Genomic DNA, 12,398 nt, shown 5'->3' with positions numbered 1-12,398 from the left:
GTTCGCATTGGCTACTGGGATAATAAAGGAAAAGCAGCAGTCCTGTGGGCACACCCTGTGTTGCAGAGGGCCCTCGAAGAAGATGGGGAAGTGAGTCTTGATTAAAGAATCTCGTCCACATGCTTGACCCGGGCACCCTAGTGACGCCGAGACCATTCAGTGTCAGGTCCACTTGGATCATCCAGGATAATCTCCCCATCTCGGTGTCTTTGGTTCAGTCACATTTATCGAGTCCTTCTTAAATTTAATTTGATTTGTTTTAATTTATGTTTTTATTTGAGAGAGAGAGAGAGAGTGGGGGAGAGAGAGAATATCTCAGGCAGGCTCCATGCTTAGCAGGGCCCCATCCCATGACTCTGGGATCATGAGCCGAGCTGAAATCAAGAGTTGGACGCTCAACCAACTGAGCCACCCAGGCGCCCCCGGCTAGTCCCTTTTTTTTATTATTAAAAAAAAAATTAGGGGCGCCTGGGTGGCTCAGTCGGTTAAGCGTCCGACTTCAGCTCAGGTCACGATCTCGCGGTCCGTGGGTTCGAGCCCCGCGTCGGGCTCTGTGCTGACAGCTCAGAGCCTGGAGCCTGTTTCAGATTCTGTGTCTCCCTCTTTCTCTGACCCTCCCCTGTTCATACTCTCTCTCTCTGTCTCAACAATAAATAAATGTTAAAAAAAAAAATTAAAAAAAAATTAATGTTTGGGGCGCCTGGGTGGCGCAGTCGGTTAAGCGTCCGACTTCAGCCAGGTCACGATCTCGCGGTCCGTGAGTTCGAGCCCCGCGTCAGGCTCTGGGCGGATGGCTCAGAGCCTGGAGCCTGTTTCCGATTCTGTGTCTCCCTCTCTCTCTGCCCCTCCCCCGTTCATGCTCTGTCTCTCTCTGTCCCAAAAATACATAAACGTTGAAAAAAAAAATTAAAAAATAAAATTAATGTTTATTTATTTTTGAGAGAGAGAGAGAGATACAGAGCATGATGGGGGGGGGGGGGCGAGCAGAGAAAGAGGGAGACCCAGAATCTGAAGAAAGCTCCAGGCTCTGAGCTGTCAGCACAGAGCCCGATGTGGGGCTCAAACCCACGAACCGTGAGACCGTGACCCGAGCTGAAGTCGGACGCCCAACCGACTGAGCCACCCAGGTGCCTCTCTGGCTAGTCCCTTTTTAGCAAGTCCAGTAACGTGTTCATAGACCATACGGATTAGGACATGGGTGCTGCTGGTGTGCCTACCAAATCCTTTAGTAATAATGATAATAAGTACCATCTATTGAGAATTTGTCATACGTCAGACATTCTTCCAAACTATTTTATCTCATTTCCTCCTGTAACAATCCTTCAAGGTGTGGATTGTCCCTAATTCGGGGGATAAGTATACTGAGGCCAGAAAGGTTGAGTGGCTTGTGCAAGCTAATGGTGGACCCAGCTTTCAAAGTCAGGTGTATCTGACTTTAGAAACTGCGCTCCTAGGCTCTTACACCGTTTGTCTTTAGAAAGACACAACCGAGGTTGAGTGGTGAAGGCTATCTGACCAGTATGGCGGGACAGGCATTGGAATGCCGGTCTTCTGATCCCAGCCCAATGCTCCTTCTAATCTACAGATCTTCCCGACGTCAGTAATAATAATACCACTTGCTAATATCCTTTGAGCATTTTGTGTTGGACACTGAATGGAAGCACTTGACTTGAATTATCTTAATTGGTCCATGTAAACCCTATAAGGTAGGGACCACCATTTTCCTCCTTCACAGGGGGGGAGACCCAGGTTAAGGAAGGTTACGTGACTATCATCAAAGCCTGTAGCTTGCAAGGGGACAGCCAGGACTGGCCCGCACCGGCTAGTGTCTCCACGCAGAACATCACATTCCCCCATGCACCTGCTCTGTCAGATGGCGTCTTCCCCACCAGCCTGCCTCATTTGCTTCTTCTTCCAGATGCCGCGTGTGAGAAGTACATGTCCAAGCTGAGGACCACGCTATCTGCTCAGTCTCGTTTCCTGAGCACCTATGATGGGGCAGACAATCTTTGCCTGGAGGAAGTATACACAGAGAATGTTCTGGAAATCCGGACAGAGCTGGGCGTGGCCGGCCCCCCACCGAAAAGCCCCGCCACCCTGGGCCTGGAGGAACTCTTCAGCACCTGTGGCCACCTCAACGAGGACGCTGACACCGTGCTGGTGGTGGGCGAGGCGGGCAGCGGCAAGAGCACTTTGCTGCAGCGGGTGCACTTGCTGTGGGCCACGGGGCGCCACTTCCGGGAATTCCTCTTCGTCTTCCCATTCAGCTGCCGGCAGCTGCAGCGTGTGGCAAAGCCGCTGTCCGTGCAGACGCTGCTCTTTGAACACTGCTGTTGGCCCGACGTCGGCCGCCAGGACGTCTTCCAGTTCCTCCTTGACCACCCCAACCGCGTCCTCTTAACCTTCGACGGCTTCGACGAGTTCAGGTTCAGGTTCACGGATCGCGGCGAGCGCCACTGCTCTCCGACCGACCCCACGTCGGTCCAGAATCTGCTGTTCAACCTACTGCAGGGCAACCTGCTGAAGAACGCCCGCAAGGTGTTGACCAGCCGTCCGGACGCGGTGTCGGCTCTCCTCAGGAAGTACCTGCGCGTGGAACTCAACCTGAAGGGCTTCTCGGAAGAGGGCATCGAACTGTACCTGAGGAAGTGCCACCGCCAGCCGGGGGTGGCCGACCGCCTCATCCGCATGCTCAGAGCGACCTCAGCCCTGCACGGCTTGTGCCACCTTCCCGTCATCACGTGGATGGTGTCCAAATGCCACCAGGAACTGTTGCTGCCGGGCGGGGGGTCCCCAAGGACCACCACGGGTATGTACCTGCTGATCGTGCAGCATTTTCTGCTGCGCGCCTCCCCGCCCGACGCGGCCCCCCGCAGCCCGGGGCCCGGGCTGCTTCGAGGCAGGCTCCCCGCCCTTCTGCACCTCGGCTGGCTGGCCCTCTGGGGCCTGGGCACGTGCTGCTACGTGTTCTCCTCCAGGCAGCTCCAGGCGGCACACGTCGACGGCGACGACGTCTCTCTCGGCTTCCTGGTGCGTGCCAAGAGCGTCGCGCCCGGGAGCGTCGCCCCCCTGGAATTCCTGCACATCACCTTCCAGTGCTTCTTCGCCGCCTTCTACCTCGTGCTCAGCGCCGACGTGCCACCGTCCTCGCTCAGACGCCTCTTCCGCTGTCACACGCCGGGCGGCTCGCTCCTGGCCAGGCTGCTGCCCGTGGCGTGCGTGCGGCGCCCGGGGCGCGAGGAGGGCGGCGTGGCGGCGTTGCTCCAGGAGGCCGAGCCGCACAACCTCCAGATCACCGCGGCCTTTCTGGCGGGGCTGCTGTCCCGGGAGCACAGGGGCCTGCTGGCCGAGGGCCAGGCGTCTGAGAAGGCCCTGCTCGGGCGCCGGGTCTGCGCCCGGTGGTGTCTGTCGCGCAGCCTCCACAAGCACTTTCACGCCATCCCCCCGGCCGTGCCCGGGGAGGCCAAGAGCATGCACGCCATGCCCGGGTTCGTCTGGCTCAGCCGCAGCCTGTACGAGATGCAGGAGGAGCGACTGGCGCGGGAGGCCGTGCGAGGCCTGAAGGTCGGGCACCTCAAGCTGACCTTTTGCGGCGTGGGCCCCGCGGAATGTGCCGCCCTGGCGTTCGTGCTGCGGCACCTGCGGCGGCCCGTGGCCCTGCAACTGGACCACAACTCTGTAGGTGACGTTGGTGTGGAGCAGCTGCTGCCTTGTCTCGACGTGTGCAAGGCTCTTTAGTGAGTGTTGCTGGGCGCTGCCCGCTGTGCACGGGTTGGCGGGGGGAGGGGGGGGGAAGGGATGCCACCCCGGAGATGCCGGTGTGGGAGCACCGGGCTGGGACCCAGGAGTCGGGGCCCAGCGCCAGTCTTGCCACCCCTTCTGTGCAATCCCCAGCCCAGCCCCTTCCCCGGTCCGAGCCTTCCTTACAACGTAGGAGAACGACAGCCGTGCTTATTGAATGTCCTGGGTGTCAGGCACTGTGTTACACGCTTCCTGGAATTAATTCCTTTAATCTCCGTGACCACCCTGGGCTGTAGGCAGGGACGTTATTATCCCCCTTATCCTCAAAATTTTTTAATGTTTACTAATTTTTGAGAGAGAGAGAGAGAGAGAGAGCGTGAGCGGGGGACTGATAGAGGGTCTGAAGCAGGCTGTGTGATCCAAGACGCAAGCTCACGAACTGTGAGATCGTGACCTAACCTGAAGTTGGATGTTCAACCCCCTGAGCCACCCAGACGCTCCCCATTATCCTCAAATCGAGGCTCAGAGAAGCAAAGTGACTGGTCTCGAGTGACCCAGGAAATGGTAGAGCTGGGGTTCACAGATCACACCTTTCCGGGGACAGGTCTGTGCTCCCCACAAGCAGCCTATCTATGGACAGCGTTCAGGGGCTCCATGAGAACCTTGAAGTGATGTGCAAAGCTTTGTGTGCTAAGTGTCTGTATTAGGAACGAGCCGAAATTTAGAGGTGACTTGTGCCCCATGAGAGATTTTAAAATCCCAATGAGATGAGGATTTCGGGATCCGAGAGCTGGAAAGTGGCCACGGACTGCCACCTGCCCTCGTAGCCCGCATGCTGTGCAGGGTCCAGATGAGATTTTCGCCACCACCTGCACTGCTCCCAGCACCCTCCCCCCGCCCCCTCTGAGGGCGTGAGCTTTCCCCCTTGGGACTGTCTGTTCCAGCACCCGTGGGCCAGGTGAGAGCTGAGGGCATGCCCGGGTCTCGTGGCCAGCGTTCTGCAGACTCCCCCACTTCCCTTCCGTCCTTGAAAGGGGATGTCCTGCGCCCTGTTTAAACCCGCTGAAAAAGCAGAAGGTAGCTTCAAGTTAAAATCGACTCACAGCCTTCCAGGGCTTTTGGTCTATCCCAGGTGACTTTATTTGCCCCGAAGCAAGGGACAAGCCTCTCCTTGAATATATTACGATGGCCTACTTCCTCTGGGCTACAGCATTAAGACTTTTTTTTTTCTCTTTGGAGCAAACATATGGATATCTCTTAGAAATTGTAGGGTGGCCTGTGTTATCCTTTCCATAGGGACCATGGTCATAAGTTTGTTCGCATAATGTAATAATAATATAACATTAGCATATTTTATGCAGCCCACGTGTGCATTATAGGTAATGTGTGTTGTGAATGTATCAGGAGGAAACAGATGACACATTGAAATTGGGTGGTTTGTGGACTGTTTAGAAGGGACTGGGCAGCAGTTAGGAAGAGCGAGAAGGGCAAGTGCAGGGTCCTGGGGCCAGTGACTGTGGCGGTGGGGGTGGGGACGGGGCTGTCACCGTCCTCAAGCCTGGAGGGGCAGGGCTGGGGGAGAGGTGTGGAGAAGGCTGCCTGATAGAAACTGAGGCTACAGAAAGCTGGAAGGGTGGGGTCTGGGGGAATAAACCCTGGCTCTTCCTCCCCTTCTTGTTCTTGCCTTGACCCCCAGATGGGAGGCCAACACAGGGTGCCTGCTGCTGTAGTCCATGGGCATCAGCCCCTCAGGACCGAGAGCCAGATAGAAAGAGGAAAGCGGATCTGGCTAGGGAAATGGAAAGATGGCCAGCACAATACTCGATCTCCCCAGGAAGGAGGAACCGCCATATTTTCACTCAAGAAGTCCGAGACCCATCTGTGGGAGTCATTTACCTGATAGAATTACAAGTCCATTCTTGTGGATAATGAGCCCATAGTTCTCAAAGGGGTCCTCGAGCCCCGGGAGGTCAGGAACCGCTGGCTGGGATGATCCTTCTAGACCAGTCCATCCCTAGAATGAATGGATCCTCTCTCCTCAGGAAAGCCATGCCACTCCCAGGATGTGTCCAAGGGCTGAGGGGGGGCTAGAAGTCTCTCTCCATTTTCGGAGGAAAATGAGGATGGTCTGGTAACCATGCTCAGCCTAGAGGTGCAGAGAAGCATGTAGAAATGCAGATTCGGAAGCCTACCCCCAGCGATTCTCGCTCCCTCGGTCGGGGCGGCGGTGGGGGGGGAGTTGCGGCCAGGGATCTATGTTTTCTAACTGACATCCCTGGTGATACTGCTCCAAGGAGTCCAGAGCCACCCTGTGAAAACAGCTGGTCTGTGGGAACCAGCTTGATTTTCCATGAGCAATAAAAGACCTTGACTAAGTTCTACTGCTCTTTACTCTCCACACAGAAATTGCCAGCATTATGTGGGAGGGGAAATGATCTGGAGGTCAGGTATTTCCTATGTGTGTGTGTGTGTGTGTGAGAGAGAGAGAGACAGAGAGACAGAGAGACAGACAGAGACAGAGACAGACAGAGACAGAGGCTGGCGAGGAGGTGCTCCTCTCCCCCAGAGCCATACTGTATCTCTCCCACTTGAAATGTTTCCATGCCAACAGAAACAAACCCTCAGCCTCCAGGAAGCCTGTCTACAAAGTGCCCCCATATAGCTTTCTTTAGGCCCTGGATCTGACTCTAGGGTTCTGGCTTTCAAAATGTTTTGGCTGTGACCTACAGTGAGAGAGAAGGTGCAAATGCACCTTTAGATGCACAGGCGTCCAAACCTGAAACAAAAACTTCACAGAATGACTTTCCCGTGCGAACTCTGATGCACGCTGCAGTCTTTTATTCTTTTCCTTTTTTCAAAACGCCGCTCAGGACCTTTGAAGTTGGTTTCGTGCCCACGAACGGGTCACAACCTGCAGCCTGGAAATCACGGCTCTAGGAGCCCACAGGGGGCCTTGGGACAGAGGCGTACAAGGTCATGCTTAACGGTGGGCTTTAGAGCCAGACCGCCTGGGGCCCAGATCCTTTAGGTGCTGTGCAACCTTGGCAAAGTCACTTCACGTGTCTGTGCCTCAACTGCCTTCCCTCTAACGGACATCATAATGGTACCTACGTCGTGGGCTTTTGTGAGGATTAAACACCTTTACTATTGGGAAGCGCTTGGGTCGGTGCTGGCACATCAGATGCCCCATGCGTGAGAGCAGCCATGATTACAGCTACCTTCTGCCTGCGCCAGGCACTCACAGGGCTTTGTGTGTGCTGTCTCTTTAAATCCTCTCTCAGCCAGGTGAGGCTGGGAATACCATCTTCCCCCCCCCCCCTTTTTTTTTTACAGCAAATAGCTAGTAAGTGGCTGCTGAGGATGAGAGTTTCCACGGAGGGAAGATTCCAGATCCCCAAGCTGTTAGCCTTTAAGTCAGGGTCTCCCAGATCTGCCCGAGGATGAAGAATCCTAGGCACGGTTGTTAATATACACAGATCCCTGGGCCCCAACCCCCCACCCCACCTCCACTCCCAGAATTGCCAGCTCCAGGGGAGGGGCCCCAGAGTCTGTATTTTAGGGATGCTTTCTGAAGATCTTGTGATCAGGTGAGTTTGGGGGCGCCACCCCGAGAGGAGTGTCAGAGGGGGCTTTCTGGGCAGGGTCTGACGACAGGAGTGATGTCACTGGGGTGAAGTGCTGGACGGCAGGGCCTCCCTAACCACGGCTCACTTGCTGGTTTTCCAGAGCAAAACTTGGCCACTCTTGTCTGACTGGTCTGCCGTCTGGTACCCACCGTCACCCCCAGGGTGGCCTGGCTAGTTCCCAACACACCCTCCCACCTAGGAACCTTCTGTGAGGCTGCTATGGTGATCATTTCTGTTTTACAAGCATAGAAACAGTGCCTCAGCCTAGGACTCCAGTGACCCGCCGGGACTCCAGCGTTCTTTAGCAGGAGCTCTGGGGCCCCACCTCCTGAGCGGTCCCCCACATGGTGCATGACGTCAGCACCCTGACCAGGGATGGGGGCGTCTCCTCTTTCTTGGGGTGCTCAGCCCTTGCGGTGTTTCCCAGAAACACAGATGCTGGCACTTTGGGCACGAGCAGAAGTCTCTTTTGGGGTCTTGTTTATTTCTCTTTTATCAGCTCCATTTTCCAAATCTATTTGTCTTTTTTTTCTTAGCTTGCGAGATAACAATATCTCAGACCGAGGCATCTGCAAGCTCGTCGAACATGCTCTTCACTGTGAGCAGCTGCAGAAGTTAGCGTAAGTCGGGCTCGAGTGGTGGACATCGTGTCCCCGGCCACGCTCCGGGTTGTGCCGTTTGGGCAGCAGCCGTGAGCTGCGGCGAGGGTGTTGGCATATTTGGAGGGTGCAGGTGACTCCTGGGTCACGGGAACGGGCTACCCTGGGCTTGGGGTGGTCCCTGACTGCTGTGCTAGGTCTCCATGTCTCCTGTCCTTTGGAACGTTCCAGTCTCTTCAACAACAAACTGACCGATGGCTGTGCACACTCCGTGGCGAGGCTCCTTGCGTGCAGGCAGAACTTCTTGGCTTTGAGGTGAGCCCAGGGCTTTCCTATTCTGTGGAAATTGCTTTTCTTCTTCAGAGCTGAGTCAGTTCGGTCTGGTCCTGGCCCTGGTTCGGCCCCTACTGGGCTTGTGATCTGCTGACTGAATCAGGGGCAGTGTCTCCTTTGAACAGGGTTTCGCTAATGCTGTGACCTCCCCAGCAAACCCAGGATTGGCTCTGCTGAGGGCTGCCTGCCCTTTGACCTTTGGCCCCCCAGGGCTGAAGACGGTTTCTGGGACCCTTTCCTTCCCTGTGTCTAAGAGTGTCACAAGCTGTCTGGGGTTACCGGGTTCCCTGGTGTTCATTGAGCACGTGTTGCGGGGGGAGGCACGTGGAGTCACCTGCCACCACAGCTGTGACAGCCAGTTGCTGAAAAGCTCTCAGAAGGTCCTTACCCAGCTCGGTGGGTGCCGGCTTTGCGCTTCAGTCTTTGATGTCTGCCTTTCTGCTGCTCCTGACCTTCCTGGCTCAGTGGGGGTCTCTCTCCCATCTGACACCATTCAGTCACCTCTCCTGCTGGTCCCCGGGTCAGCCTGGCTTCTCTTTCTCCCTGGGGTCTTCTTGCTTCCTGGATTTATGTGGCAGTAAAAGAAGACAAAGTAAACCATCGCTTTTGTCCATTCTTCGTACCTGCTGGGCTGGGTTTGGGGTTCGAAGCCGCCATGTTGAAATTACTAACCATGTGGCCCAGTCTCAGGCAGGGCTGCTGAAGCCAGCCCCAGTGGCGCTGTTCTGTACAAAGGACTCTCTTCTTCTTTTTGTTTTAACTTTTTAAAATTTAATTCCTTTTGAGAGAAAGAGAGCGAGCAGGGGAGGGGCAGAGAGAGAGGGAGACAGAATCCCAAGCAGGTTACGCGCTGTCAGCACAGAGCCTGATATGGGGCTTGAACTCACGAACTGCGAGATCATGGCCTGAGCCCAAGTCAAGATTTGGTCGCCCGGGCTCCCCACAAAGGACTCTCTTCTGTTGCTACCACCTGCTCCCCCAGACTCAGGATGCTGACAGCAGCTGTGGCCAGAGTGGGAGGCTGGCCTATCCCCCAGGGAAGGCTGTGGGGTAGTGGGAAGGTACTATGCTCAGAATTTGAAGCCTGGGTTTTGGGCTGGTATAGCAGAATAGTTGAGAGAGCATGGGGTTCTGGGGCCAGACCAACTGAGGTTTGGATCTAAGATCCCTGAGATTTGAATCCTCATTTGCTATGTGACCTTGGGTCAGCCCAATGTCTCTGTGACTCTGTTTCCCCTTCTGTGAAATGTAGATAATAATTACAGCTTCCTCCTAGGTTGTTGTAACGGTTAAATGAGTTAGGATACATAGAAAGCTGGCGTGATATGGTCAGTGCTTTATGGAGGGAGCTTAGCGGTTAAAAGGTGGTGGGTAATCATGTAAATTCTCAGCGTGTTTATCTTACGGTAGTTCAGCCCTCCCAGAAGGGATTAGATGCGGAACTGTTTGTTGGGGAAAATGCCTCCGAGGGGAAACAGGGAAGGGGGCTGGGGGAGGCTGGGAGAGTCAGCTCACTACAGCGCAAGTCTGACCCTGAGAGACGGGGAGAAGGAAGGAAGGAAGGCTGGGAGGAAGCCTCTAGACCTTGGGGCAGTTCTGAGAGCACAGAAGGCTGTGGGGGAGTCCTCCAGCCAGATTTGCCCAGCAGAGTCTTGTGTTTCCCAGTCACTGGCTGGGAGCAGCCTGTGGGAAGCGACCTTGAATTTCCCGGCACAGCAGCCTGTGGTCAGAGGTGTGGGAGGGCACCCTGCCCCTTCTCAAAGAGGATAATAGCGCCTGCTCTGCAGGGTAGTTGTCAGCCAGAGTGGCTTCAAGGGCGTGAAAGTTCTCTAAAAAGAGGAAAAGTGTGTTATTAATTCCAGGAAGCCTGGGGTCGTGAGTAAGAGTTCTGGGGACCTCTCCAAAGTTCTCTGAGGTATCTGGATACGGCTGAACCCTCCCTCCTCCAACCCCCAACCCCCCAGCAGAATCCCTTGCCCTTTCCCAGCAGCTCGGGCGGAACAGGTGAAAGCCACCTGCAGCAACAAGGGACCCAGGAAAGCTGCAGGGGGCATGGAGTCTGGCACCAGCTGGTGGCTGAGACAGGAGGAAAAGGTGTGACAGTGAGTCACCCTCCCTCCCTTGGGGAAACCACCTCCTAGGACAGCTGACAATAGTGCCTCCTGCCCATACCTGTCACACTGCTTTGCAAAACAGGTTTCCCCCCACTTTTTCCCCTTTGCAGCTGGAGAATGAACTAGCGGGAGTCACGGTTGAGTAAGGTTGGCCAAGCAGGAATAGACTAGCACCCGGGGGAGTCTGCTCGACAGGCAGGAAGAAGTCGGGCTGCCGTGTCCAGCAGAGAGGTCCTCAAAGCTTTTCTCCATGTTACCAGCCCCGGGTGCTTCTGGGCACTAACACCCCCACGTCCGTCCCGCACTCCTTCAGCCTCCCTGCCTTCTTTTCCAGGCTGGGCAATAACCACATCACTGCCTCGGGAGCCCAGGTGCTGGCTGAGGGGCTCAGAGCCAATGCCTCCTTGCAGTTCTTGGGGTAGGTTGGATTCTGGGGCAGAGGGGCCCCCGTGGGGGCAGGTTGGGGGACTTAGCAGGTGCAGTTTTTTAGCTGGAAGGCCCCAGAGGCAGTGGGAGAGAGCGGGTGGCCCCTGGCTGCCTCAGTACTTGCCTTTCACTCAATAAACAGGAAGTTCAGGATGTGGGGGCTGGGCAGTGCCCATGAGTGGGTGGCAGGAAGCCCTCTGGTCCTCACTGGTGCTAGGGCTGTGCCTCTCACCTTTGGGAGCTTCTGAAGAGTGCCATTGCCTGGGCCCCACCCAAGCGGTGAGAATCAAGGGACGATAAGTAAGTGGACCAGGCTGGAGACGGGACCCAGGACTGGAGGGGGCTTTGCCGGGTCCTTCTGAGCATTTGCGGCTGCAGGGTCGTGCGGAGCCTTCCAGTGAGGGGAGAGGAGTCAGGCACAGGCTGGGAGGGCAGTCCCACAGACCACAGGTCCCCAGAGTATGTGTGTGGGGGGGAGGGGCTTCCTCTGGCAGCTGAGTGACTGACCCCCCCCCCCCCACGCCAGGGTTGCAACCGGGCAGTCCCCTGTAGCCCCGCTGCTGTCCTGCCTTACCTGGTGTGAGCTGGCATCCATTTGATGAGAAATGGGAGTCTGAGAACCCAAGACTGTAGGAAGAGACACTAACCTTAGGGCCCAACCCATTTCCTCGGCAGGCAAGCTGCCCACAAGCTCAGCCGGAGCTAAGGGCGGAACCGGGTTGCTTGAGAGATCAGCACCTTTTCCACGCTGCATTACCAGGAGCACAGAGTCCAGTACAAGGGTGGCCCCAGCCCCACCAAGCTCTCTCCTGCTCGAGGTCACAACCAGCGTATGCCGGCTGTTCTCTTTCAACACCTCTTTGTTAAGGCACCTGTCTGCACCCACCAAGCACTGTGCTAACCCCCCACCCCCCTCCCACCAGATACTATCATATGACACAAACCGTTCTGAATATTGGTTTTTGGTTTTTTTGTGTTTTTTTTTTTTTTTTCTTTTTTTGCCTGCTTAACAATATATCTTTTGTACCACAACGACTTCATTTTTAAAAGACTAGCTGGTTGGTATTCCACTGGCTGGATGTCTGTAATCTATGTAACTGGCCCCGTGTCGGTGCGCCCTCACGTTATTCTAGGTTTTTCGCTATGACGTAGTTTTTTGCTCTCTCCCCAGGGGCACAGAGCAGTGCTGGCACACAGCCAGAGCTCAATAAATATTAACCGGATGAATGAAAGCGTGGTGAACATCCTAGCTCGGCTAGCTTTGCTCACATGTGCACAGACAGGTCTGGGCTAGCTTCCCAAATGTAAAACAGCCAGGTCATAAGGAACGAGTTGGGCCCCACCTTTGAAAAGGGAAGTTTCTCAATTTCTGTGGGTCTGAGGGGGATGACCCAGGAGGTGAAGGAGTATGACACCGTGAGGAAATGGGGGACATTAGGGAAGAACAAGAGAGAGAGCTGGCTTGCGGGAGAAGAGTGAGACTTGTTTTGGGTGCTCCCAGAGGGTAGTTGAGGACCTGTGGGTAGCAGGCACCAGGAAGCAGATCTGACCTAAATATC

General features: G+C 55.4%; 1 protein-coding gene and 1 long non-coding RNA gene across 3 annotated transcripts in view; one reads left to right on the top strand and one right to left on the bottom strand.

The window, feature by feature from the left end:
* Nucleotides 1–12,398, top strand: part of NOD2 (nucleotide binding oligomerization domain containing 2) — a 36,250-nt gene that overhangs the window by 14,178 nt on the left and 9,674 nt on the right. For both annotated transcript variants that reach the window (XM_086689455.1, XM_086689453.1), the window contains exons 4-7: nucleotides 1,919–3,737; nucleotides 7,904–7,987; nucleotides 8,198–8,281; nucleotides 10,748–10,831. In XM_086689455.1, coding sequence (XP_086545581.1) covers nucleotides 1,919–3,737; nucleotides 7,904–7,987; nucleotides 8,198–8,281; nucleotides 10,748–10,831 — 2,071 coding nt within the window. The remainder of the gene's footprint in view (nucleotides 1–1,918; nucleotides 3,738–7,903; nucleotides 7,988–8,197; nucleotides 8,282–10,747; nucleotides 10,832–12,398) is intronic.
* Nucleotides 4,858–11,702, bottom strand: LOC147573477 (uncharacterized). The gene is made up of 2 exons (XR_015244812.1): nucleotides 11,414–11,702; nucleotides 4,858–10,128 (listed from the first exon to the last, which is right to left on the bottom strand). It is a non-coding gene; the product is annotated as an uncharacterized LOC147573477 (long non-coding RNA).

The sequence above is a fragment of the Puma concolor genome, chromosome E2 (genome assembly GCF_028749965.1).
Source record: "Puma concolor isolate L17-30 chromosome E2, mPumCon1.1.hap2, whole genome shotgun sequence".
NCBI classification, from domain to species: domain Eukaryota; kingdom Metazoa; phylum Chordata; class Mammalia; order Carnivora; family Felidae; genus Puma; species Puma concolor.
This window is presented reverse-complemented; position numbering and strand designations above follow the sequence as displayed.